Source organism: Scardinius erythrophthalmus (genome assembly GCF_964197995.2).
Source record: "Scardinius erythrophthalmus genome assembly, chromosome: 10".
Lineage (NCBI taxonomy): Eukaryota > Metazoa > Chordata > Actinopteri > Cypriniformes > Leuciscidae > Scardinius > Scardinius erythrophthalmus.
The window spans coordinates 2,960,229-2,987,476 of NC_138230.1; the positions used below are offsets into that span (position 1 = coordinate 2,960,229).

Below are 27,248 nucleotides of genomic sequence, written 5' to 3' on the forward strand. Positions count from 1 at the left end.
TTATATATTTTTTAAAATTTTAAAAATACACCTCTATTGTGCAGCACTTTGCTAAAAAATTAAAGGAATTGTTACATTTTCATTTGATTTACATTTTTAAAATATTAATTAAATTGTTAATGTTTTTGTGTCTAGAAAAGTTAAAACCAACAACACAAAGTTTCTGAAAAAATAAAACATTTCATAGGACCATATTATATTAAAAATGATTAATGTGCTAAAATATTATTAATTACATTTTTGATTATTAAAATGTAATTAAACCATTCAAATTAAATCTAGAAAAAATTTAATGGAAAACATGGAATATACGGGGGAAAAAATCATAAAATTTAAAAACTGAATTTTGGGGGGCTAATTCTAAAAAATAAAGATTTCATATGGCCCTAAAAAGTTAATTTAATATTTATTTTTTATTTTTTTACTTTTAATGAATATTTATTTTTGCCAGAATATATTTAAGTTTTGTGCATACACAAACACAAGACAAACAACCACAATGCCTATCAGAAAGCCATCTCTGTACAAAGCAACAGTCTATAAATATTTATCACTTATCTTTAAAATAAAAAATATAAAATAAAATACATAAGTTATACAAATCAGGTGGTACAAATTATTGTCCAGAAGTGAACTGCAGCATCCACACATCTCAGTCATTGGCATCTGTTAAATCCAAATCTTTGGCATAATCAATAAAAGTATTCCAGATATTCTCAAAAAGTCCCTGTTTGCCTTTTAGCGCATATGTAATCCTCTCTAGTGGCAGAGCTGACAGCATCTGCCGTAACCATAAAGTGCCTCTTGGTCTACATGTTTTTTTCCAAAATAAAGCTATACATCTTTTGGCGCTAAGCAGACTAAGGTCTATAAATGTACGTTCATTTTTAGTATAGTTATGCTTCTCTGGATATAAGCCCAATAAAAACAATTTTGGTTCTAATATTATCTGTTTGGAAATAATATTTTGAATAATGTCTCTTATTCCTTCCCAAAAGAGTGTAATTTTTGTACAATGCCACATACAGTGAACCAGTGTTCCTCTACATTGTTCACACTTTGAACACACATCAGGAATGTTTCCATTATATCGACAGAGTTCCACTGGTGTCACATATGTTTGCATTAACCATTTAAATTGAATAACTTTAAGATGAGTATTTATAATGAATATTTGTTAAATTGTACATTTTAATTAGACATGCTTTTTGATTACGAACATTTAATTTAACCATTAAAACAGTCTAATAAAATGGAATAGAGAGAAATGTCATAGGGCCCTATTACAGTTGTAAATCGTCTGAAACTATAACTGTTTTAATTTATTGCTCAAACTTTACAATAAGATTCCATTTGTTAAGATCTACAATAGTTAACATGAAGTAACAAACCTTAATAAACTTTAATTTCGGTTCCTGTGATTTGGTCAAAAAATAATTTACATTTATTGTTGCTTTTTGGTTTTCCTTTCATGGCAGTGAAAACCACCACCCACTTTACCTGTTGAGCAGAAACATCTCGTTTAGGAAATAACACTTGGTTGGAATGTTTGTTTGTGTGAAGGCTTGATTTGAGAGCCGTTGAGATGAACCCTGAGCCGAGTTGGTGTGTGTGTGTGTGTGTGTGTGTGCAGGTGTTGGAGCAGAAAGAGGAGGTTCTCCTTGATCTGGAGGCGCAGGTCGAGCGCTTGCGTAGCGAACAGGAGCGACTGAAGAGGAACCGCGAGGAGGAGGTGGAGCAGCTCAACGCCGTCATCGAGAAGCTCCAGCAGGAGCTGACGCACATCGAGCGCAAGGACGAGCCCAGAGACCAGAGCCACGAGATGAAGCAGAAAATGGACGAGGTCGCGACCGAGCTCGACACGCTGAAAGCCGAACACAGCTCGCTTCGTAGCCAATACGAGCGGCTGCGCGAGGAGACGCTAGTGGAGCTGGAGGAGGCGCTGAGGCAGAAGACGGCGGCGTTCGTGGTGGTGCAGGCGCAGGTGCAGGCGCTGGAGGAGAGCGCCGGGTCACGGGTGAGGAGTTTGAGCCGGCAAGTGGAGGAGCTCGAGGCGGCAATGGAGGAGAAGGACTCGGAGCTGCGCGCTAGCAAGCTAAACGTGGAACTAGCGCAAACGGACGCCGACACTCTCCATGCTAGAGTCGCTCAGCTTGAAGACAAACTCAGGGAGAAAGTGGCCGCCGTTCTGGTCAGTCAAGCTCAGCTAGGAGCCGTACAGACGCAAACCAAAGATCTGAGAGGCGACGCCCCCGCTGGAGAAATGAGGAAGGGCCTCGGGGCGTCGACGCACGGGCCGATCCTGCTGACGGAGAGGCTGAAGGAGCTGGAGGAGGGCTTGAGCGCCATGCAGAAGGACCAGGAGCTGCAGGAACAGATGTTGAGCAGCTCCGAGGACGAGGTGATGGAGTACGAGAGGAGGTTAGCCGTGATGATGGACATACTGAACCAGATGAGAACCAAACCGGCCTATCACAGGCCGCTGATCGCTGAGGTGCGTCATTCACCTTCAGCATCTCTCACATCATCACAGATTATTCACTATAGTTTAGAAAATGGTAATAAAATATGAGCAGAACTCAGTGGATATTTGACTGTTTTTGTCCGTCCTTCTGTTAGACTGTCTCACACATGAATGATGTTGAATATCTGTCAGCTGTTAAATTTAACTACACAATTAGATAATACCAGTTTAGCTCAACCAATCACCAAGCAATGCTTCATTGTGTTAAGAATTAAGAATATCACGATTTGGGTTTTATTGCGATTAGTTGTGCAGCTCTACTAATAACACGAGTGTTTGACGTCACCCTCATGAGAGTCTGTCACACACAGGAGTCAGAGCTGCTGCGGGAGGTCAAAGGTCAAGCCGCGTCCACTAAAGAGGAGCTGACCTGCTTCAGAGAACTGAGCCTCAAGCTTCAGGAGGAGATCGAGGTACAAACGCCCAATCCTGCGAGACATGATTCTCCTACTGTAATTATCCTATATAATTATCTCAGAAACTCAGTCATTCACTGCCATTATAAAGCTGGGAAGAGTCAGGACATTTGTTAATATAACTCTGATTGTGTTCGTCTGACAGAAGAATGACATATACACCTAGGATGACTTGAGGGAGAGTAAATCATGGGCTAATTTAGTGCTGGGCGGTTTACCGGTTCATACCGAATACCGGTGTTTATTTTTGTTACGATATGAAATTTTAATATACCGCAATACCGGTGTGTGTCGCTTTAATCGGAACGCGGCGCTGCGCAACAGTCTCACCCCTCATTTACAACACACGTCTGCGGCGCATTACAGCTGCGACAAGGTTTTATTCCGTCCTCCACACGCGTGCGTCAAAATAGACCAGGCGCCTATATTTAGCGAAGCGGCGCGGAGAGCCGCTTCTGGGAAGCTTCGATCTGAAACACAAGCATTGACTAGAATGGGCACGAGACGTGTGGGGGTGAGAGTGTCTTTTTTTCTCGCGGCGCGCGTGTTTTTATACTGTATTAACGTATCTGAAGTGAACTGACGGTCTTTAGAAAAGTTTCTTTGTTATTACGATTGAATCTTTCTTTATCTTTCCTGATAAAGCAGTGTTTATGAGCGTTGCTGCTTTGTGTACAGCCGTTACCGGGGAAACCACTGTTTCTGCCGCTCCTAAAGCGCGTCCTGCTGGCACCTCTTTGTAAACAGCCTTGCAAACCTGCTGTATTATTAATATTAGTGTGGATTTTTTCTATAATATTCACTCATGACAATAAAATATGGCATTATAAGTAAATCTACTGCAGTATTTCCTCTCTCACTCAGTAGAAAATGTGGTTAACACCCATCATGCTTGAAAAAAAAAAAAAAAACGGTAAAAACCGTGAAACCGGTATAATTTAGAAAAAAACCGTGATGTTGGTTTTTGGTCAAGCCGCCCAGCACTAGGCTAATTTAAATGTTTAGGTGAACTATCCCTTTAAGCATAAACTCGCTTCAGTTTGACCCAGAATTATAATATTTTTATATGTACATTTTCTGTTTTCAGGTTTTAGCGGTTTTGTTGCTTTTTTGACATTTTTATTATTTTTTAAAATGTCTTTCTAGTTTGTATTAATTTTTATTAAAAAAGTTATTTTATACTTCAAGTTGGGCTAAACAGGATTTAGAAGTATCAGAAATATTCGTTTGTGGTTTTATCTTTAGTTAATAATAATAACGCTGGAGTGCAACACCTGCCGCTCTGAAGAAATGATGATGATGTGACCCTTTAAAACAGACGAAATGTGTGTTTGAACACTGATGTTTGGTTTTAATGGTGTGCTGTGTCTTCATCAGATGAAGGAGAGCACGATCGCGCAGCTCCAGACGGCTCTCAGCCAGGTACAGCCAAACACGCTCGCTTTAGTTCAGTTATTTAGTTATATTTTTCTCTTGTTTCTTACAGCGAATATAGCTGTAGCAAACAAACATCTGCTCAGCGCTAAACCTTCACTTCCTGTTTGTCACCCGCAGGTCCAATCGGGCTCACGTGACGAAGACGTCGCCAAGACGGCGAAACTTCTCCAGGAGCTGCAGGAGGTCAAAGGTGAAGCGTTCGCCACACAACAAGAGCTGCAGGAGGTCAAAGGTCAAGCATCCGCCACACGACAGGAGCTGCAGGAGGTCAAAGGTCAAGCGTCCGCCACACAACAGGAGCTGCAGGGCTGCAGGGATCAGAGCGTTCGGCTGCAGGAGCTGCTCCAGGTATCCAGCGTTTTCCCTGTTTTCAGACGGATCGCGGCTCATTTCTGAATTTGTGGCTCATTATTCCTGTTCTGTGTTTGTGAAGGAGAGAGAAATGAGCATCGCTCTACTGAAGGATCAGCTCCACAGGGTGAGACTCACTCCAGCTGCACACGGCCTGATGGGACGTCACCGAGGCTCGTTGACCTTTAACCTTTGATTGGTTTCTCTGCAGGCCTCACGAGAGGGAGATCGGTCCACAGAAGAGCTGCTACAGGAGCTGCAGGAGGTCAAAGGTCAAGCGGCGGACACACTACAGGAGCTGCAGGAGGTCAAAGGTCAAGCGGCGGACACACTTCAGGAGCTGCAGGAGGTCAAAGGTCAAGCGGCCGCCACGAAAGAGGAGCTGAGCAGCTTCAGGGAGAGGAGCCTCAAACTGCAGGAAGAGATCGAGGTACTCTAACCCTCTGATGATGGATCCACCAGAACCTCATGTGATCGCGATGGAATGGAAAATTTAATTATCAACATGTTAATCTGACCTTTCACACACACACACTCAAAAACATTTAACACTTTAAAAAAAAAGGTTCAGGAACTCTTAATTTTGTTAAATTTATACTTAGAAATTTAAGATCACAGTTTGAAAACCTCTCATCGACATTAATGGAATATGTTTTTATTTTGAAAATGTTTCTTTATTTTAATTTTACATTTTAGTGTTTTAATACATTTTTTTTTATGTTTATGGTTTTTTATGTGCTTTTATTTTAATTGTTTTTTTTATTTTAAAATGATTTATTTATTTTTATTTTACATTCATCTTGTTTTATTTTGCTAAAAAATAATTTAATTGGACATTTTCCTGATTTAATACATTCTTAGAAAGTGTTTTATTTTGATTTTCTATTTTTGTTTATTTTATTTTAATTTACGTTTATGATTTAATAAATTTTAGCAAGTATTTTATTTAGATTTTTTTATCATGTACTTATTTTAATTGTACATTCTTAATATTTTATTAATTTTTAAATCCCTTTTTAAATTTAATTGTAATATTTAAAATGTATTTATTTTTTATTTAATTTTAATTTGACATTCGTACGATTTAAATTTTTAGTTAGTGTTTTATTTAGATTTTTAATTTTTAAATTATTTATTAATTTTACTAAATGATGCCAGATGTTCTTTTACACAGAACTAAAGGCTAAAACCTGAACTTACCTCAAACTTTACTTTCATAGAAATAACAGATAAGTCAAGCTCTTCATGTCTCTCTCAGGTCAGAGACGTGTCCATTGCTGAGCTGAGGGTCAAAGTTCAGGAGCTGCAGACGGTCTTGGCCAAATCCAGCGAGGAACCACCACAACATCCACAGTCTCAGCCTAAAAAGAAAAACGGAGACAACAGAGAGCATCATGGGATAAACAAAAGTGCTGACGCAAGTAAAGACAAGCCCTCCCTTCCTCACCGAACCTCCACGGACCAATCAGAGAGCTCGCCTCAGTCCGGCGTGCACGCGAGTGCGCAGACCGACCCGTGCAGAGCCGAGGACGTGCAGGAGATGATCTCGGGCTTCTCGGAGAAGATCGTGCAGATGCAGGAGCTCCACGCGGCCGAGATCATGGACATGGAGGCCCGGCACATCTCCGAGAGCGAGAGCTTGAAGAGGGAGAACCAGCAGCTGGAGCTGGAGAGCCGAGCGCTGAGAGACGCCATCCACAAGCTCTCAGCCACCGAGGTCTCACACACACACCTTCATACGTGACCCTGGACCACAAAACCAGTCACATGGGTCAATTTTCTGAAACTGAGATTTATACGTCACATGAAAGCTGATTAAATAAGTTTGTTAGGATAGGACAGTATTTGGCCGAGATGCAACTATTGTAAATCTGGAATCTGAGGGAGCAGAAACATCGAAACATTGAGAAAATCTCAATATTGCCACAGATATTCCCGTGCGACTCGAGACTGGTGACGTGATCCAGGGTCACATTTGTTAAAGTGCCATTTTAAAGGTTCCTAATGTAGTTTGGAGTCTCGTACCACAGGGTCACATGCATCCAAGGTCAAAGGTCACATTAGTTTTCTCATAATCATCAGCTGTTTCTCTCAGTGTCTGAACCGCTTTGACCCAGTCTCTCTAAACCCGGCTCTCTGAGAGACGCTCTGCTCTGATCAAAATAGTGATCATCTTACTCATTTAAATTAACACTGATGAATCATTCACAATTTTTAAGGGGGAAACGAAATCAGTTTTTAAACTTCACCTGTAAGCTAAAGTAAATGTCTGCATGTGTTGTGGATAGTTTGTAATATCAGATGATTATTTGTGTGTGCAGGGTCCGTCTGTGAGGTCAGACCGCCCCGCCGCCTCCCCGAGTAAAGACGGATACGCCAGCGGTGAGATGCTCATGTCATGCTCCGGGTTATTCACTCTTCCGATCAAAAGTGTGGAATAATTTAATGTTTCTGGAAGAGTCTCTTCTGCTCTCCAAGGCTGCGTTTATATGATCAGAAACACAGTAAAACAGTGAAATATTATTATAATGTAAATCATCTGTTCTCTATGTGAATATACAGTGAAGTGTAATTTATTCCTGTGATCAAAGCTGAATGTTCAGCATCATTACTCCAGTCTTCAGTGTCACATGATCCTTCAGAAATCACTCTAATATGAGGATCTGATGCTCAGGAAACATTTATGATTATTATCAGTGTTGAAAACGGTTCTCAGGATTCTTTGATGAATAGAAAGTTCAAAAGAACAGCATTTATTGGAAAGATAATCTTTTGTAACATTTTAAATGTCTTTATTGTCACTTTCTGATCAGTTGAATGTGTCCTTGCTGAATAGAAGTATAACATTCATTAATTTAGTCAGAATTAATTTCTTAAATGTGTGTGTGTGTGTGTGTGTGTGTGTGTGTGTGTGTGTGTGTGTGTGTGTGTGTGTGTGTGTGTGTCACAGACAGCAGCTCAGACTGGAGCCAGCGCACCGGCTTCGATCACCCTCTCCTGCAGGAGAACAGAAGCACACCTGAGGGCGCGGACCTCCTGCCAGACCGGATCAAGGTGAGCTTTCCCAGAACCGGATGTAACATATAACAACATAATAATATAATAACGAGCTCAACCGTGACCCGTGATCCTCACAGGGTTCATACAAGGTGCTTAAAGTACTTGAATTTGACTTTTTTAAATGTAAGTCCTGGAAAACCCTTGAAAACAGCCATATTTATGAAGAGGAACCTGAAGAGTGCTTTACTTATTTAAACACAATATATACATGAAATAGAGTTTTATTTAGAGTTTTAAACAAATATAATCTTTTCACGCCATGTAAACACACTGCCCGTCTGATGAACAACCTAGCCTACCGCTTCTGGATATGAAGTACGCCAGCGTATAAGCAGGGTTCCCACGGGTCCCTGAAATCCTTGAAAGCTTGTGAATCTAAAATATAAATAAATTTAAGGCCCTGGAAAGTTTTTGAATAAACACACACAGGTCCTTGAAAGTGCTTGAATTTATTTTGTGAAAGAAGTTTTCTGGAAAAAAATCCATATTATTCCCTCCGGTCCGCTAATATGTTATTCCGCCAACACTTCGTCGCCTATGCGCACTAGCTAGCTTGATTTACGTTAGTTACGAGCATTTATGCGTTACGTTAAGTGTTTCCCGCGTGAGGTACTTGCCATGACGTTCACTCGCGCAAAACTGTAACGATGTATCTTACAACACGATGTAACCTTGCTCTCACTTGAAGCATGTCCCACATTAAGTCCTTGAGTTTGAGGGTATTGGACCTGGAAAGTCCTTGAATTTATTTGAAGTTAACCAAGGTGTGGGAACCTGTAAAATATTATTTATTGAACAATAATAGCCATTATAAACTTAATATATTCTTAAATATGTGGTAAGTTGTATTTTGCACACCTTATATCTGTGATTTGGGTAAATATTTCACTGCCATTATAAAGCTTGGTAGAGCCAGGACATTTATTAATATAACTCTGACTGTGTTCGTCTGAAAGAAGAATGTCACATACACCTAGGATGACTTGAGGCTAATTTTCTTTTTTGGGTGAACTATCCCTTTAAAAAAATAAAGAGATTGTTTCAAAAAAGTGCGATCTCTGATTGTAGTCCTTGGAAACCAAAAAAGCAGTGCTTTAAAAGTCCTCAGTAGGCCTTCAGTAAGTGTGTGACCCCTGACCTCTCCCAGAGTCTGCTGCGCGAGGTCCACCAGGAGGGCATGCAGGTCCTGTCGCTCTCCGAGCTGCCGCTGTGTGAAGCGGATCGACCCACGACTCTTCAAACTCAGGCCTGGGGCCGAGAGAGAGACGCCCTCATACACACCGTCGACTCGCTCAAGCTCCTCATCAGCAAACTGCAGACGCACACACAGGTGAACACACACACACACACACACACACCCCCCAGCATCATTCCCAGAGCGCCTCATCTGCACTGGAGACTAGGCTTGGGGATCGGTTTTAACCAGTCTTATCGAGTCCTGATTTCGATTCCAATAAGCTAAAAAAAACTCAGATATCATTCACATTTAGTCTTCTTGCAAAACATTTAATTGTTGAATATCATGAACAGAAATCAACAGGCTATCAACTAGCCGAACTAATATATACTTCAAGCATTATTAAAGACAAGTAAACACTCAGGAATTAAAAAAAGAGCAATAGCAACAAATAGATGCAAATAGATGCTGAAATAAACAGTGTTTTAAGATTCTCAGGTTCAGAAACTGTAATAAATGTAAATAACACTGCACTTTATAAATAAAATATATTACAAATATAGTAACAAAAGTTATTCAGCCAAGAACAAGTGAATTTTCATTTGATTAGAGTTATTATAAAGATGGCAGCAGGAATATTAGTGTTGTTATAGAGATGGCCGCTCTCTCTATATATATAATGTTTTGCAGGAATATTAGAGTTATTATAGAGACGGCAGGAATATTAGAGTTATTATAGAGACGGCCGCAGGAATATTAGGCTGCTGTCACTTTAAGAGCTGCACTGATCCATTACACTGGTACACACACGCCTGAGAACAGCACGAGTCGCTCGCTTGAATGGGTTAAAGTCACACTGAAATGCTCACAAAGGCATCGATAATTTTAATTTTATAACAAATATTCGATTCCAGAATTGGAATTGATTTTCGATTCCCACCCCTAGTGCTGCTTCTGCATTTTAAAATGACCCATGTTTTGTCGAGTATCATGCCTGAGCTCTTGTGCTGGCTCAGATGTTGAAGTGTGTGTGTGTGTGTGTGTGTGTGTGCAGGTCGACGGCGACTGGCGAGCGGAGCTGCTGTCGGCCGTTCAGCAGGTGTTTGTTCACGAGCGAGACGTGCTGAAGAGTGTGTTGTACTCTCACCTGGAGCGACTGGACACCGCTGATGCTGTCGTTCATCTCAGCCAGCTGGAGCGAGCGCTAGCGGAGCAGGTTAGCATACGCCATCGCCACTCCTCTGATCACATGATGACATGGGATTGACATGCGCTGGGTTTCTTTGAGCGTCTCTGATTTATATACTGCATTCATCACTTACTCACTTACTTTTGTGTGTTACTGTATGTTGATAGAGCAAGAGTTGTTACAACTAAAACTAAAGCCATTTAAAAAATTATTTAAAATATATGTGTAAAAAAAAATTTTGGTATGAGTAAAATCTCTCTCTCTCTCTCTCTCTCTCTCTCTATATATATATTGTAACGCTGTATATATATTATATATATTGATGAGATATATATATATATATATATATATATATATTACATATAATATATGTAAAATATAATTATAGTATAGACCTTATGTAGCCCCGCCCCCTTTCAGCGCTCGTTGTCTTTTGTCTTCCGCTTTTATTTTCACAGCGATCTTGCGTATTTATGAATGAACGGCTCGTTTTAAAATTTTCCCGGTCGACTGACATTTGTTAAGGCATCTGGTTTAAACATTACAGTCCTCATGATAACTTTCGTTAACTTTTGTTAACTTTATATTAAGTAAATCCACTTCAGAAGCTAATTACTCCTGGCCAGCAATGCCATAGGAATATACAGAGCGGCCGCAAAAACTGAAGTTCAAAGACAATATTCTAAAGATGGCGGCGCCCTCGTTTCTCTGGCGCATAAGGTCTATATATCTTAAAATAAATGTTCTGATAATTATTATTTTTATTTTGGCTTGTTGCCAAGGCTAAAACAACTAAAACTAAAATAAAAATCAAGAAAAACTTTATTGACACATTAAAAACATAACAAAATGACTACAATTTTAACCAAAATAAAAAAGAAATATATATAAACATTTAAACTAATTCAAAATATTCATAAGCACTGTAACAGTATATTAATGATACTAAAATAACACTAGTTATTTTGTCTGTTGTTTCAGATTCGTGCCTAACTAGTTTTAATGTTTTACTGCAATAATTACAAAACATTTTGCACTTTATTTGCAGCTGTGTTTAGCATTTTCAGTTTCCTGTCGTGTCAAGTTGAAACGTTTGATGAAGTGTTTTAAATTGTATGGATTGTTTGCCATGTAATTAGTCCCAATTCTCATCAATAAACAAACAAACAAACAAACAGACACAGATCTGTATTTAGTGCTCGTGCTCGGATCACACTGAGATGGATGCTGATCTCAACTTTATAAACTCAACTTTATTTCTAGAGCACTTTCAAAAACCACAATGGGTACCAAAGTGTTGTTCATAAAAATAACAACACATTATTAAAAGCTAAGGGAATAAATAAGTTTTTAACTCCCTCTGAAATGGCCGTGGAGGAGGAGATGTTTTAACCTGGTGTTGTGTGTTGTGCGCAGGACGCCCGGCACAGCGAGGGCATGTGTGTGTTGAGCTCGGCGGACAGAAGCAGCCTGCGCTCGGAGATCCATCAGCTCAGAGATCAGCTTCACACACTCACATCTGCACACACACAGCGCCACCCTGTGGACACTGCCGGTACGACACACACTGCCCATGAGGCTCACTCTGACTCGCTCGTGCTGCTGATGGCTCAGTGATAAAGGCTGCTGGGAAGATTAGCTTCAGCTTCCACTTCATGAAGGTTTTATCCTGTGTTGATCAGGAGCGGAGAGCGTGAGGGAGGCAGAAGCGGCGCTGGGCGGGACATCGGTCGGGTCCGGCTCTGATCGGCTGGAGGAAATCAAGACTGAACTGAGCCAGACTAAACTAGAGCTGGAGAGTGCTAGAAAATCACAACACAAACACCTGAAAGAGCTCGACACACTCAGGTAACACACACAACATAAACACACATGTATAATATTTTTATTTGTAGTTTGCAATATATATATATATATATATATATATATATACTTGTAGAAATAATATATATATAAATATATTTATTATTATAAAATAACATAAAAATACAATTATTTAAATATTATATATATATGTTAATTAGAATTATATAAATGAGAAAAGTAATATATAAATATAATTCAGAATTATAAATAATTTAGAATGTGTATTTATAATATTTTCATTTGCAATTTTGCATTATATGTATCCACGTGCGTGACCTGTGTGTTTACACAGCTTTTTTAAAAATGGTGGTTTCGGCCAATCAGTGAACACTAACGTCACGGATAGTTCCTATAGCGCTGGTTTAGACCGACTCTGGAGTAGGAGTAAATTTAGTCCCTCCAAAAGGAGTTCCTAGAGCTAGAATGGTGAGTGTGTGTGACTGACCGACCCGTGTGCTCTGGCAGGGTGGAGGTCTCGCTGAAGGCCGCCGAGGTCGACACACTGAACGACACACTGGCACACGAGCAGAAGAGAGCGAGAGAACTGCAGTGGGCGTACGAGAAGGAGAAGTGCAAGTCTGACCGGAAGCAGGAGAGCGAGAGAGAGGAAGTGGAGGTAAACAAGCTAAACAACCCAGAAATAAGTGTTTATAAGCTGAAGACCCCAAAAAACAGCGTTTAAGGACACAGAAGTGAGCGTGGCTTTAGATTATGACGCGTGTCGCTCTGTCTCTATGGCTTGTGTTGATGTGCTCATCGCTGGCTTGTGTTGATGTGTTGTTCGTCTCTGCAGGATCTTAAACTGGCTCTGGAAGATCAGCGAGGGCGTGTGGTCGAGCTGTCGATCGCCCTGGAGAGAGAGAGAGAGACGTCAGCTCAGCTCAGAGATCAGGAGCGAGAGGCCGGCGTGTCCTCAGAGCTGCAGGTGTGTGTACGCTGACACACGTAATGCTTGAGTGTGGGCCGAGGCAGGTCATGAGGGGCCGAGCCACCGGAGAGTTCTAGCACCGAGCCACCGGGAGGGTCCCCCGAGACCTAATGGTTCCCTTAGGAACGTTCTCCTGGTTGCTTTCGCACCGCCTGTAGGAACTCTGAAGTGACGCAAGACACTCGTGTTGTTGAGACTTTTATTTTGGCGGCGCTGAGAACACCAGAGCCTGAACACACAGCGCTCACTTTCTCCGTGTTCGTTCGTTTACGATGTAACACTCCCGTCTCGTACGTTCTGAGATAGAACTGTTGTACACTGAAAGTAGACCGTGATGAAGAGTTATTAGCGTATGTGTGTGTTTGATGTCCAGTGTTGCTGAGCAGAAATACACAATCATGTTTCTCTCGGTCTCCTCAAAGTTGTGTTGGGTTTTCTCCTCAGCGTAAAGATTAAGAGCTTCATCTATCACTGTTTTAAATGTTCTAAAATAGTTCCTAGTTCCTGCGGTGCGAACACGCCAAAAACCGGGAGTGTGTGTGTGTGACGGTGTTAAATGCGTCATTACTTTAGTCAACGGCATTTTTTTCACAGACAAAAACGAGACGATAACTAAATAAAAAACAGTTTTGAATGACAAAAAACTCTGACGAAAATCTAATGACATTTGTCTCTTTGTGTGTGTGTGTGTGTGTGTGTGTGTGTGTGTGTGTGTGTGCAGGTTCAGTTAGACGCTCAGAGAGCTCGGGCCGCAGAGATCAGCAGTGCTCTAGAGAAAGAGAAGGAGCTCAACGCACAACTGCTCCGGCGGGTCCACACGAGCTCCGCGTCAAACGCACAGGATTCTGGGACACAGGCCGAGGCCTCCTGCAGCCAGGTAACCAGAGACGCCACACATGTTTAGTTCCCTAAATAAACGCCGCAAGTAGTAGGGGTGGAACAAAGCGCAGTTGAGGAATAACCAACTTATATTGATGCGTTCGTCCACTAGCAAGTAGTGAATGTGAGGTGTTGCTGTGCGCAGGCGGAGTCGGTGGAGTCTCTCCTGCAGGCGCAGCTGGTGGAGAAGCAGGCGCAGGTGGTGCTGATGATGGAGGAGCTGGAGAAGCACAAACTGGACGCGGTGCAGCGCAAACGACAGTGGGACGACGAGAGGTCTTCACTTCAGCAGGACCAGAATGCACTGGGGCGACGGGTGGAGGAGCTGCGGGCGGAGCTGAACGCTGAGAGAGACACCGTCAGGAGACTCGAGGGAGAGAGACACCGACTGCAGGAGAGAGAGAGAGAGCTGGAGGGAGAGATACTCCGACTGCAGGAGAGAGTGAGAGAGCTGGAGGAGAAGCTGAGAGACGCTCGGCCTGCGGATCGAACCCGGGACTGGGTGTTGCAGCAGGAGGCGGCAGACGCAACGACACACACTGGTCAGAACACGGAGCCCAAACACACGGACCCCATCCTCAGCCGACTGCAGCTCATCGCCGCCAGGATCAACAGCCTGACCAGCGAAACCCCGGGCAGGTACGACACCACGCATCGACTATCTGCTGCTCAGAGTTAGGGTTAGTGATGTCACAAGGGTATTGATACTTTACACAGTGATCAGACACCCTAGAAACGCCTTAGCAACTCAAAAAATTTACTACCACTCCAAACAACCTAGAAAACGCAAAAGCAATTCAATAACATTTTATTACAACCACTCCAAACACCCTAGCAACGCCTTAGCAACTCAATAAAATTATTACAACCGCTCCAAACACCCATGCAATGCCTTAACAACTCAACAAAAATGTTCTTCAACCACTCAAAACACCCTAGCAACACCATAGCAACTCAACAAAAATGTACTACAACCACTCATAACACCCTAGCAACGCCTTAGCAACTCATTAAATATAAACACCCTAGCAACACCATAACAACTCAACAAAAATGTACTTCAACCACTCAAAACACCCTAGCAACAGCATAGCAACTCAACAAAAATGTACTACAATCATAACACCCTAGCAACGCCTTAGCAACTCAATAAATATAAACACCCTAGCAACACCATAGCAACTCAACAAAAATGTACTACAACCACTCATAACACCCTGGCAACGCCTTAGAAACTCAATAAATATAAACACCCTAGCAACACCATAGCAACTCAAAAAAATGTACTTCAACCACTCAAAACACCCTAGCAACATCATGGCAACTCAACAAAAATGTACTACAACCACTCATAACACCCTAGCAACGCCTTAGCAACTCAATTAATATAAACACCCTAGCAACACCATAGCAACTCAACAAAAATGTACTTCAACCACTCAAAACACCCTAGCAACACCATAGCAACTCGACAAAAATGTACTACTACCACTCAAAACACCTTAGCAACACCTTAGCAACTCAACAAAATATACTACCGCTCAAAACGCCTTAGCAACTCAAAATTATTACGACCACTCCTAACACCCTAACACCTTAGCAACTCGACAAAAATGTACTACCATTCAAAACACCCTAGCAACGTCTTAGCAACTCAAAAAATGACTACCACTCCAAACACCCTAGCAACGCCTTAGCAACTCAATAAATACAAACACCTTAAAAACACCATAGCAACTCAACAAAAATGTATTACAACCACTCAAAACACCCTAGCAACGCCTTAGCAACTCAATAAATACAACCACTTCTAACACCCTAGCAACACCTTAGCTACTCAAAAATGTACTACTACTCCAAACACCCTAGCAACGCCTTAGCAACTCAATACAATTTTATTACAACTATTTAGAGCACCCTAGCAACGCCTTAGCAACTCAACAATTTACCACAACCACTCAGAACATTCTAACAACAGCAAGGCAACACCTTAGCAACAGCATAGTAATGCACTAACTACTCGGAACATCCTAGCAACTGTGTGTGTGTGTGTGTGTGTCCAGGTTATCCGGAGAAGGGCCCGACCGTGAAAGTCTAGCGTGGCTTCATAGAAATGTACAGGATGTGATGTCACTGTTACAGCATATCCCATCAGCCCCTTCTGCTCTCCCGGAGGTGAGCGAGCACATTTACACAGGCAGCTTATGTGGCTTTTGTAAATACATATTTGATTATGCTATAAAGAAATATTCATATTTGTGTTCAAGAAGCCAGCCAATCAGATTGGAGATGTTGTGCAATATATATATCAGATGCTCTGTGATTGGTCCATTGGACTGGAGGCATTATTCATTCTCCTGTGTGTGTGTGTGTGTGTAGAGCGCCGCTCTGCTGGCTGGAGGATCCTCTAGTCTGCTGAACGAGCGTTTACTCCGCCAGAACGCAGAGCTCACGGGATTCGTCAGTCGACTGACAGAAGAGAAGAACGACTTACGAAACCAGTTACTGACCCTCGAGGAGGAGCTGCGGAGAAGCAGACAGAAGAAGGCCGTCGCCGAGAGCGTGAGTCTATCAATCAGTTAATCTGTCAATCTGTCAATCAATCAATCAATCTATCTATCAATCCATCAGTCAATCAGTCAATCTTCACTGCAGCTTCAGTCACTGTAGTTCTAAAGTTTGGCTACTATTGACAGTTATAGCGTTCTTTCTCTCTGTCTTCCTTTCTTTCTTTTCTTGTTTTCTTTTATTTTGTCTGTTTTTTTTTCTGTCATTTTTCTGTTTGTATTTTTCTCTTTCGGTCTATTTTTTCTGTCATTTTTCTTTCTTTTTTGTATGTTTTTTCTTTTGTTTTTTTCTGTTATATCTTTCTTTCTTTTGTCTATTTTTTCTGTAAATTCTTCTCTTTCTGTCTGCATTTCTTCTAACATTTTTTAATGAACTTTTTTAACTCCTTTAAGATCTTTCTGGCGCACACCAAAAATGAACCAAAATACAGCGAATTGGCACGCCTACTTTTGAAAGTCAACATTTAGATTATTTAACGTTAAATGCATTATATATGCCTGAGTCACTTTGGAATAAATCACAGCGTGTTTCATGATAAAACATGATTTAGCCTTTACAGTCCGGAAAATAGGCTATAGGTTATAGCACACTCAGACCGACTGCTGGTCTACACAGAGAGAAAGCCCTGTCTAAGCTCTTCTGTTGTGCCGAGCCATTCGTTAGTCTAGTTGTTTGATGAGAAAATGAAATGTAGCCTATAGTTGCAATACACGCGTTAAGTTTTGTAAGCTCTGTGCAACTGCTGCAGCGGACTATTATTACTAGAATATTAGAAATCTAATGCTGTTTTCTCATTTTTCTACTCTTAAAATTAAATAAAAAAAACGACTGAACGAAAGATTCTCTTGAACCACCACCGCGTTTGCGGCAGAAAACTCTGCTCTGTTCGACCTTTACTCCTTTAGATCCTTTACTCTTCCCTGTGGATGACCTGTGACCTACTTTCTGTAAGATCTGAATTTTTGAGTTTGAATTTTAGCAGTCTAAGAATTCAGAACAAACAAAAAAACAGCTGTTTGAAAAGACATGTCTATAAAATTCAGCCATAAAAAACATTTTAATTCGTTAAATTTCAAATTTTCAATATTCGTTTAAATAAATCAAATTCAGAACTATTTAAAATACCACATAAAACTCAAATTTGTTAGATTACACTTTCAAATTTACACAATTCAAATTCATATCGTATTGTCATATGATAAGCTCCACACTCTGAGGCGCTGTGGTCATGAAGCTGACGGTCTGTCCTCTCGCAGGGCTCGAGCCGGCAGGAGCTGGTGCTGTTCTCCAGCGAGCGCGAGTCCTGGGCTCAGGAGAGGAGGCGTCTGGAGAAGTCCCTCGCTCAGGCCGAGGCAGAGCTCAACCGCCTGAGAGCCGAGAGCCGCTCCGACACACTGCGAGATCTGAGCGGAGCCGACCCCGACAGCACGGCCCTCAAGGTGCACCCTCTCATATAAACATGTCTGTCTGACCGTATCGTACGCACCGTATCGTTCAAACAAACGACTGTTTGAAATGTAAGTCCTGGAAAACCCTTGAAAACAGCCGTATTTATGAAGAAGTACTTTGAAAAGTGCTTGCATTATTGAAAGATAATATATGGGAAATGTTTTTTAATTTTATTGATAAAACAATCTTTTCACACAGAATTAAGGCTGCAGCTCGTCTGATATAGATATAGAGGCGTTTGGCTATGAGTGTGATATTGCTCATCAATATCCAAGAGTATGATACAGCTTCTTCAAGTCAGTCATATATTCATGGGAGAAAAGATCGGTTTGAATGAGGAAAGCGATATCTTTGTCATAACATCCTTTCAATGGCTAAAGTTTCCGCAGTCACTGCACTTTATTTGTGCCATTTTTTTATTAGTTTATTTTTATTTATCTATTAACCTTTTCAGAATTTAAAAGATATTAAATATGTTTTATAAATGAGATCTCTGATTGTAGTTCTTGGAAAAACACCAAAAAAAGTAGTGCTTGTGAAGTCCTTGAAAGTCCCGGAGTTAGATTTGACGGTACGTGTGTGAACCCAGAGAGCTGACCTCCGGTGTTCCCGTGTGTCTCCGCAGAGGATGTATGGGAAGTACCTGCGCGCCGAGAGCTTCCGGAAGGCTCTGGTGTACCAGAAGAAGTATCTCCTGCTGCTGCTGGGAGGCTTTCAGGAGTGTGAGGACGCCACGCTGGCTCTGATCGCACGCATGGGTGGCCATCCCACACACACACACACCAGTCTGGAGTCCATCAGTCGTCAGCGCAGGGGCTTCACACGCTTCAGATCGGCTGTGCGCGTCTCCATCGCCCTCTCACGGTACACACACACACACACACACACACACTTGTGCGCTGTGGACATTTATTTGTGCCTAATTGGGTTAACAGGAGGGGGGGGGGTTAATGGTCACATGACATGCATATCAACAAATGAAATATTTCTCCTTTTTGGATTAAATGTTTATTTTGATGTTTTTTAATTTACAATTATTTGCTTTAATTTTAAATTTTTAGGATACTTTTTTTTGTTAAGTATGGAAGCTTGTTTCCGCCAAAAAAAAAAAAAAAAAAAAGATAATTGCGACTTTTTATCTCACAATTGCGAGTTTACATCTCGCAATTCTGACTTTATTTCTCAGAATTCTGACTTTTTTTCTCGCAATTGTGACTTTATATCTCGCAATTCTGACTTTATATCTCAGAATTCTGACTTTATATCACGCAATTGCGACTTTATTTCACGCAATTCTGACTTTATATCTCGCAATTCTGAGAAATAAAGTCAGAATTGCGAGATGTAAACTCGCAATTGTGAGATAAAAAGTCGCAATTATCTTTTTTTTTGTGGCGGAAACAAGCTTCCATAGTTAAGTGTTTTATTTTAATTGATTTGTTTTAATTTTTTAATTATTTATTTTAATTTTACATTTTTAAGATATAATTTTTTATTAAGTGTTTTATTTTAATTTTATATTTTTATGATTTAAATATTTTTTGGGCAATTAATAAGTAATTTACAATATTTTACATTTGTATGATTAAATTTTTTAGCTTTGATTTAGTTTTAGTTTGATTGGTTGCTTTTATTTTTTAAATTATTTATTTTAATTTAATTAATTGGTTTTATTTTGGTTTTATTGGTTTTATTCATAAGATTTTGAAACACCTTGAAGGTGCAGCTTGGACACATCTTCAGTGAAGGACCCAGGGTCATAGGGTGTTTCGGGTCTTTGATCTTCAGACACCCTCACCTGGGCGACCCGACCGGGGTTGATCAGGCCCCGGTTTGTGTCCAAGCAGCGCGCTACTCCATACTTCTCCCCTTTTGATCCACAACCACCTAGAGGCTTTTTCGGCGGCCTCACTGATGTTTTTGGTGGCTCTTCTTTCACGCAACCCTCTGATGCCAAGGAGTCTGAATGCCCGATGCACAGATTGACTTAGAAAGCCCCTGAAGCCCACTTCTATTGGCTCACAGCGGGCACTCCATCCTCTCCCTCTGCATGCCTCAACCAGCTCAAGATATTTGGCCGCCTTCCTTTCGTAAGCCTCCTCCATTCTGTCCTCCCAGGGGACAGTAAGCTCCACTAGCACAACTTGCTTTGTTGAGTCCGATGTTAAGACCAGATCTGGCCTCAGTGACGTCCTTGCTATGTGCTCTGGGAACTTTAACTGCCTCCCAAGGTCCGCATGCAACTGCCAGTCACGGGCCATGGCTAGCAGTCCAGTTGAGGCCTTACGTTCTCCCTGAGGTTTCTCCTCTGCCCTGACAAAGGAGATGTTGTGCCTCACTGGGACTTGATGTTTAGACTCCCGGATTGCGGTGCAGATGGTATCCGCTACTTCCTTCAGCACCTGGTTATGGCGCCACGTGTACCTCCCCTCTCCTAGTGCTTTAGGGCAGCAGCTCAGGACGTGCTCCAGGGAACCATAAGCTGGGCACAGAGGGCATGTTGGTGTTTCTGCTAGGCCCCAGGTGTGAAGGTTGGATGGACTTGGGAGGACATCATACACCGACTGGATCAGGAACTTAAGTCTTGCGGGTTCAGACTTCCATAGTTCTGTCCAGGTGATCTTCCGGGCCGATGCATGATTCCAATTGGCCCAGGCTCCTTGCTGGCGCATTGCCACGGTCCTACTGAGGCGTTCCTCCTCCACCTCTGCACGAATCTCTCCCTGCACCATCTGGCGTCTCTCTCGTCCTTGGGCTTTGTCGTAGCGTGGTTTTGTGTTGCTACCTAGACCAGCTCTACCAACTGCCACAGAGCCAACTAAGACACTATGTCTCAGTCTCGCTTCTGCCTGGTCGACTGCCTCTTGCGCTCGCCATTTCCTCCCAGTTCTGACCGTGATGCCGGCGGAAGAGACTCTGTAAAGCAACACCTCCCTGGCTCTAGTGACTTTGAACTCCTCGGTCAGGCCAGTAAAGGGAAGCTGCAGCTTGTTGTTGTGTCCATACAGAGCAATGCTGCTCATAATATTTTTAGTAAGTGTTTTATTTTGATTTGTTTATTTTATTGCTTTTTTTATTTTACAATTATTTGTTAATTTTTCTTTTCTATAATTTTTTTATTTTTTCTAAGTGTTTTTATTTTTTTATTTAACTGTTTATTTAAATTTTACATAATGATTTTGTTCATTTTCACTAAGTGTTTTATTTTGATTGGTTATTGTTATTTTACAATTATTATTTTTTAATTAATATTTTTATGATTTAATTTTTGTTATTTTTGGTTCTATTTTATTATTTTAATTGTATCAACTTTAATATAATTTATAATTTGGTTTTATTTTAAAATGATTTATTTCAATTTTAGAATTTTCTGATTGAACTTCAACTTACTAACCCTGTTTAAGGAACTGACAGTGAGAGTTTCAGGTTTGGTCTGTAAATGTCACATGACCCATCGGGTGGTGTTGATGTAACAGTGATGTGTAGTGCTGTGGGTGAACTGGTGTGTGTGTTCTGTGGGTGAACTGGTGTGTGTAGAGCTCTGAGTAAACTGGTGTGTGTAGAGCTGTGGGTGAACTGGTGTGTGTAGAGCTCTGAGTAAACTGGTGTGTGTTCTGCAGGATGAGGTTTCTGGTGAAGAGATGGCAAAGAGCCGGAGGAACCGTGAGCGCTGCGATCGTGAGCAGAAACGGCCTCAGTCAGATCACAGGTAACTGTATCCTGGGATGCATTTTGCTTCGTGTGTGTGTGTGTGTGTGTGTGTGTGTGTGTGTGTGTGTGTGTGTGTGTGTGTGTTTGTGTGACCATTGATTACAATGATCAACGCACAGGAGCGTTTGAAAGTGTTTTGGAAGCACAAGCAGGAGTCTATCAGCGGCCTGGTCCTGCTTTCAAACACTTGCGTGTGTGTGTGTGTGTGTGTGTCTGACCTTAGTGAGGCGGCTCTGGTTCTGCTGATGGTCTGTGTGTGTGTGTGTGTGTGTGTGTGTGTGTGTGTGTGTGTGTGTGTGTCTGACCTTAGTGAGGCGGCTCTGGTTCTGCTGATGGTCTGTGTGTGTGTGTGTGTGTGTGTGTGTGTGTGTGTGTGTGTGTGTGTGTGTGTGTGTGTGTCTGACCTGTGTGAGGCGGCTCTGGTTCTGCTGATGGTCAGTGTGTGTGTGTGTGTGTGTGTGTGTGTGTGTGTGTGTGTAAGCGCTCGCTGAAGAGCCTCATTGATGTGTATTTACAACGTGTTTTTGAAGCGATGATCATTGTAGCCAATCACAGACTTGATGAGCTCGTGAACTCAGCAGCCAATCAGAGGTGTTTATGATTCCGCTCAACAGCGCTCAAAGCCTCACATTTTTAAGATTTCAGTATCGGCTTGGTACCGAAGTCGGTACCTCTGACAACACTAGTATGAATATATTCTGCTTTGTGCTGAAAGCCTAGCTCTCGCTGAAGCTCACTGAGGTGTGTGTGTCTGCAGGTGCTGATGTGAGGAACGAGTCTGCGTTCCTGCACCCCGGGGGTGTGGAGGTGTTCAGGGAGCGCCGGGGGACGAGCCGGGGCCGGACGGGACGAGACTCGCCTCGATCCACAGCATCCGTCCTGCACAGGTACCACCTGCCACTGACAGCCCAGAACACACACACACACACACATCTCACAGGGTTATTAGCTGCTGTCACTTTAAGAGCTAATGCACGGATCCGATATATCGATACACAAGCCTTTTATTTCTCCACTGTTCATGTTCATGTAAGATTTAGCCGACCACACTGCTGTTCAAAAGCTTGGGATCGGGAAGATTTTTAATGTTTTAAAAAGAGTCTCTTCTGCTCTCTAAGGCTGCGTTTATCTGATTAAAAATACAACAACAACAAAACTGTAATATTGTTCAATATTATGACAATTTCAAATAACTGTTTTCTATGTGAATATATTTCATATTCCATCCTGTCACATGATCCTTCAGAAATCACTCTAATAGGATGATTTGATGCTCAAGAAACATTTATGATTATTATCAATGTTGAAAACTGGAAACTTGGACATTTTAATCTTCAGGATTCTTTGATGAATAGAAATTTGAAATAGAATCTTTTGTAACATTAAACAGTTTTTGTATTTTTAATCAGATAAACGCAGTCTTGGTGAGCAGAAGAGACTTCTTTTAACAACAGTAAAAATCTTCCCGATCCCAAACTTTGACTGGTAGTGTGTGTTTACAACAGGCCTTTTGATGTAATTGTGTGTGAATTAGAAGTAAAAGAGAGTAGAATTGAGCTTGAATGTTTACATCCGCAAGGCTTTAAAAACACACTTTCGTGAAGATGCAGCTCTGGTCCAGTCGGGACACTGACAGTATTTTGTACTGATTTCTTTTTGTTCTGGCAAGTATTTCATTATTTTATCCAGAGATAAACGTTGGATTATGGATTACCTAACGTTTTCCTACGTGTTTAAGAAATAAAAGCTGAAACACACTGCATCAATTAGGGTCAATTAGGACTTATGAATTTACACATGGTTTGTCTTAAAGCAGATTAAAAACACCACATAGACACATAAACAACATTAACAGCTGGATTTACACCACAGCATTTGCCTATTTAACCCTCATCCTTCTTTCAGGCCATTTTGAGTAAAATTGAGTGTTCGTCAGAGGGGTCCAAGACCGCAGGACTTTTGTGAAGGATGCATGCACATTTTTTGAACTTGAACGAGGTGGACCCCATAACTTGACATTATAACCACTGAAAGATCAAAGATATTTTCTAAAATAACTGAAAAGGTGTTCGTCTGAAAAAAGATTGACATATGCATCTCGAACGGCTTGAGGCTGAGTAAATCATGGGTTTAATAACATTTTTAGCCGAACTATCCCTTTAAGCTGAAAGAATGTGAGGAATGTGCTTAAATTACTATGTATTGATTATTTATTGATCTAGTAATTTAAATGTAAATAAAATAAAAAAGAACAAAAAATCTCATCAAACAAAAGAAAAGATATTATCAAAATGAAATGAAATCAGCTTCCTGGACTAAAAAAAACGTATAATTTTAGGGCTTTGGGTCATTTTGACCGCGAGGGAAAGCCGAGGGTTAAATCCAAACAGCATACTGTCTTCTTCAGTCATCATGTCCGGTCAGGGTGATGTTTCTGAGTGTTCTGCGCCTCTCTCTCCAGGTATCACAGTGTGGCCGGCGACCCTGTAGGTTTACCGTGTGCACACCTGCAGAACTACGACCCCGACCGCGCTCTGACCGACTACATCTCCCGCCTGGAGGCGCTGCAGAGACGCCTGGGCAGTGTGCAGTCAGGTAAACACAGCCACTGATATTGCTGAGCAGAGACCATGTGACTTAGTGATTAATGAGTCTTAATGATTCCGGTTCTTATTAATTCCTGATTTCAATTCCAATAAGGTACAAAAACTTGGATATCATTCACATTTAGTCTTACTGCACAACATGTAATTGTATCTGAATATCATGAACAGAAATCAACAGGCTAAAGAACACTCACACGAGGAGCGTTAGCCTGTGGTTTATAAACACCAGAGAAGAACAACTAGCAGAACTAATATACATGTAAAGCATTATTAAAGACAAGTAAACACTCAGGAATTAAAAAAAAAATAGCAATCGCAACAAATAGACACAACTGAATAAAGATACGATTGAAATAAACAGTGTTTTAAGATTTCAGGTTCAGAAACTGATCAAATGATAATAACACTGCAGTTTATTAATGAAATATATTACAAATGTAGTAACAACAGTTATTCAGTCAAGAACGAGTGAGTTTCCTCTTTTAATTACAGGGTTCCCGCGGGGTCTTAACAAGTCTAAAATTCTGAACTTTAAATTTAAGGCCTTAAAACATCTTAAAAACGGCCAGATTTTCACCCACAGTCTTAAATTGAATTTAGTCAGGTCTAAAAAAGGTTTTCCCCTCGTTCATTTCCAGAAACGCTGGCCGCAGAAAGTCATTACAAAGTTGCAGAAAAGTATGGAGTCGTATCCGACACCGCGGCGCTCTAGAGCACACGCCCACACGCCGCTCGCCAGCTCCGGTACGCGTTCACATATCGCGTCTTTTGCGCGCTCAAGTTCGTTCAAATGTAGGCGTGCGGCAAGAGCGCTCATAATGAAGAGACACGCTTGTTTTATTCCAGGCGCAGCGAGATGAAAAACTCTAAACTCTTCAGAATGCCGCACCGCAGGTCATGTGACAAGAACCAACCAATCAGCTTCGCCCTTTCCGTAACAACATTGAAAGCTCAGTCAACAGGAAGGATGGGGGTGCACCCAAACACCACGGGTGTTTTCCTCTTCTCCGTAAATGAATCTAGAAGCAGAGCTACAGCAAGCCAGGGTACCCGCGGGGTCTTAAAAGCATTGAAAAAGTCTTAAATTTGATAATCTCAAATTAAGGCCTTAAAAGCCTTGAATTTAGTATACAAAGTCTTGGATTTCGTTACAAAGGTCTTACATTTTTTTTTTGCCTTTTCTATGATTAAATTCATACCGTAACAAAATTAACTGTTACTAATGTAGAAAATAAAAAAATAAAAATATAAAAATTTAAATGTAAAAATTTGTCGCGTAATGTTGAGTGCACCTCACGCTTCACATCATAGAAGAATGCGCGAAAGGGTGCGCACCCGTTACGAGGGTTACTACTACTTGTACATAATCATTTTTTAGGGTTTAAAATGTATACAGATTTGACATTTTCCCCTCATACTTCTGTCGGAATTGGTACGAAGTTGGCATTGAATTTCATTTGAAATGGTATTAAAAAGGTCTTAAAAAGCCTTGAATTTAAGTTGGAGGATCCTGGGGGCACCCTGGGGGCAAGCGTTTCTCGGCGCTGGAAACCATTAGCCACTGAAACTCCCGTGTCGTTGTGGAGAGCGCAGGGCACGGTTGCATAGCAACGACAGACGCCACGGGAACATCGGACCGAAGTTTACTATTAATAATAAAAGATAAGCTAAAGTGCATAGTACATGTCAGTCATTTATCTTTTTGTATCTTTCTATAAAAACCTTTTTTGTCAAAACTTTGTGAACTTGTACATGTTAGTAGGCTATATAACATGTTGCAAGACACTTTTAAAATCTGGCCATCATATTTAATGGTATTATTTTAATGTTTATGTAAACAAAAAGTGCATATTGATGCTAATTTTATTTATTTGCTGGTTTTCAACAAAAAACTTGGTGAACTGATTTCATTGTGTAGTATTAGTACTTTTTGAACAGGATTCTGTGATAACGTGATCATTTTTTAAATGAAATGTTCATGTCATTTCATCTCTAGTTCTGATCAACTATGATCAACTAAAATCAACTAATTGTGTTTTTTACAGTATAATATGCAAAGTACAATTTTCTATAAAAAAAATGAAGTGGGTGTGGAAGGTTACTAATGTGATTTCTTTATCTGTAAATTAAATTAATGCTTTTTCAATTACTGAATTCATTGAAATAAAATTTGATTCCCAACCCTAAATAACCATATATTATTGCTAGATGTGATTTTATTGATGTGAATTGATTGGCCTGCACTGAATGACTGTGATTTCATGCTGACGTGACACTCTTTTACCCCCCCCATCCAGGTTCCTCTTCATACGCTCAATTGCACTTTGGAGTCAGAAGATAAAGATCTTCATCTGCATTTAAACTGGCTTGAAGAAACTCAGTTGCCTTCTCTCGTGCTGAGCTGCTGTGCTTTTGTACTCTTACTATAAATGTCTGTGGGACCAAAAAGACGTTGTTTTTTTTGTGTGTGTGTGTGTGTATCATCTTATAATCAAGCTTTATGTTGGCGGCACTTGAAACAGCTTCAACATCTGTACATTAGTTCTACCTTATTTGTTGTTAATGGAAAACAATCATGTTGTTACTGTATATTTGTGGAATGCTAATTTAAGTTGATTAATTTAAGAAGCGTTGGAGGGTGAACAGGACGGCTGCTATCGGACTCTTGATAACCTCATGAACACTAACAGGAGGAGAGCGAGGCGGAGCGGTGAGGCTAGTCATGTTATCAGATACTCTACACTGTGTTTTATTCGCTCGCTCCCTTGAGAAGACCCGAGGACATTTGTAGGAGACTTATTTTTGTAAAGGTAGGAGCTTTGGATTTTATGGGTATTTTGTCAAAACTGAAATAAAGATTAATATAATATTTGAAAACTGCCTTCGTCTCAGTTCTCTTTTATTCTGTATCCTGATTCATTAGTTATGAGTATGACACATGTGAAATATGACTTGAAATAGGTTTTTTTAAAGACCCGCAGTAAAACGGCTGTGAACCTCTAATATTTATTTGGCAATCACAATTAACTACTTCATTAGGTTTAGCAAATGAACTTAATGTATATTACATTGCATGATGGGCCTCTG

General features: G+C 40.9%; 1 protein-coding gene across 6 annotated transcripts in view; it reads left to right on the plus strand.

Annotated features, from left to right (window-relative positions):
• The window catches only part of akap9 (A kinase (PRKA) anchor protein 9), a 118,720-nt gene extending 91,679 nt beyond the window's left edge, over nucleotides 1–27,041 (plus strand). For all 6 annotated transcript variants that reach the window (XM_081376232.1, XM_081376236.1, XM_081376234.1 and 3 more), the window contains 25 exons: nucleotides 1,634–2,494; nucleotides 2,836–2,937; nucleotides 4,318–4,362; nucleotides 4,495–4,725; nucleotides 4,811–4,855; nucleotides 4,940–5,158; nucleotides 5,987–6,445; nucleotides 7,050–7,110; nucleotides 7,679–7,782; nucleotides 8,936–9,118; nucleotides 10,020–10,181; nucleotides 11,571–11,709; nucleotides 11,837–12,002; nucleotides 12,486–12,636; nucleotides 12,814–12,945; nucleotides 13,670–13,825; nucleotides 13,973–14,466; nucleotides 15,891–16,002; nucleotides 16,207–16,389; nucleotides 17,652–17,834; nucleotides 18,470–18,708; nucleotides 21,465–21,553; nucleotides 22,313–22,442; nucleotides 24,017–24,150; nucleotides 26,459–27,041. In XM_081376232.1, coding sequence (XP_081232358.1) covers nucleotides 1,634–2,494; nucleotides 2,836–2,937; nucleotides 4,318–4,362; nucleotides 4,495–4,725; nucleotides 4,811–4,855; nucleotides 4,940–5,158; nucleotides 5,987–6,445; nucleotides 7,050–7,110; nucleotides 7,679–7,782; nucleotides 8,936–9,118; nucleotides 10,020–10,181; nucleotides 11,571–11,709; nucleotides 11,837–12,002; nucleotides 12,486–12,636; nucleotides 12,814–12,945; nucleotides 13,670–13,825; nucleotides 13,973–14,466; nucleotides 15,891–16,002; nucleotides 16,207–16,389; nucleotides 17,652–17,834; nucleotides 18,470–18,708; nucleotides 21,465–21,553; nucleotides 22,313–22,442; nucleotides 24,017–24,150; nucleotides 26,459–26,502 — 4,824 coding nt within the window. In that variant the 3' untranslated portion in view covers nucleotides 26,503–27,041. The remainder of the gene's footprint in view (nucleotides 1–1,633; nucleotides 2,495–2,835; nucleotides 2,938–4,317; nucleotides 4,363–4,494; nucleotides 4,726–4,810; nucleotides 4,856–4,939; nucleotides 5,159–5,986; nucleotides 6,446–7,049; nucleotides 7,111–7,678; nucleotides 7,783–8,935; nucleotides 9,119–10,019; nucleotides 10,182–11,570; nucleotides 11,710–11,836; nucleotides 12,003–12,485; nucleotides 12,637–12,813; nucleotides 12,946–13,669; nucleotides 13,826–13,972; nucleotides 14,467–15,890; nucleotides 16,003–16,206; nucleotides 16,390–17,651; nucleotides 17,835–18,469; nucleotides 18,709–21,464; nucleotides 21,554–22,312; nucleotides 22,443–24,016; nucleotides 24,151–26,458) is intronic.
• Nucleotides 27,042–27,248: the final 207 nt, after the last annotated feature.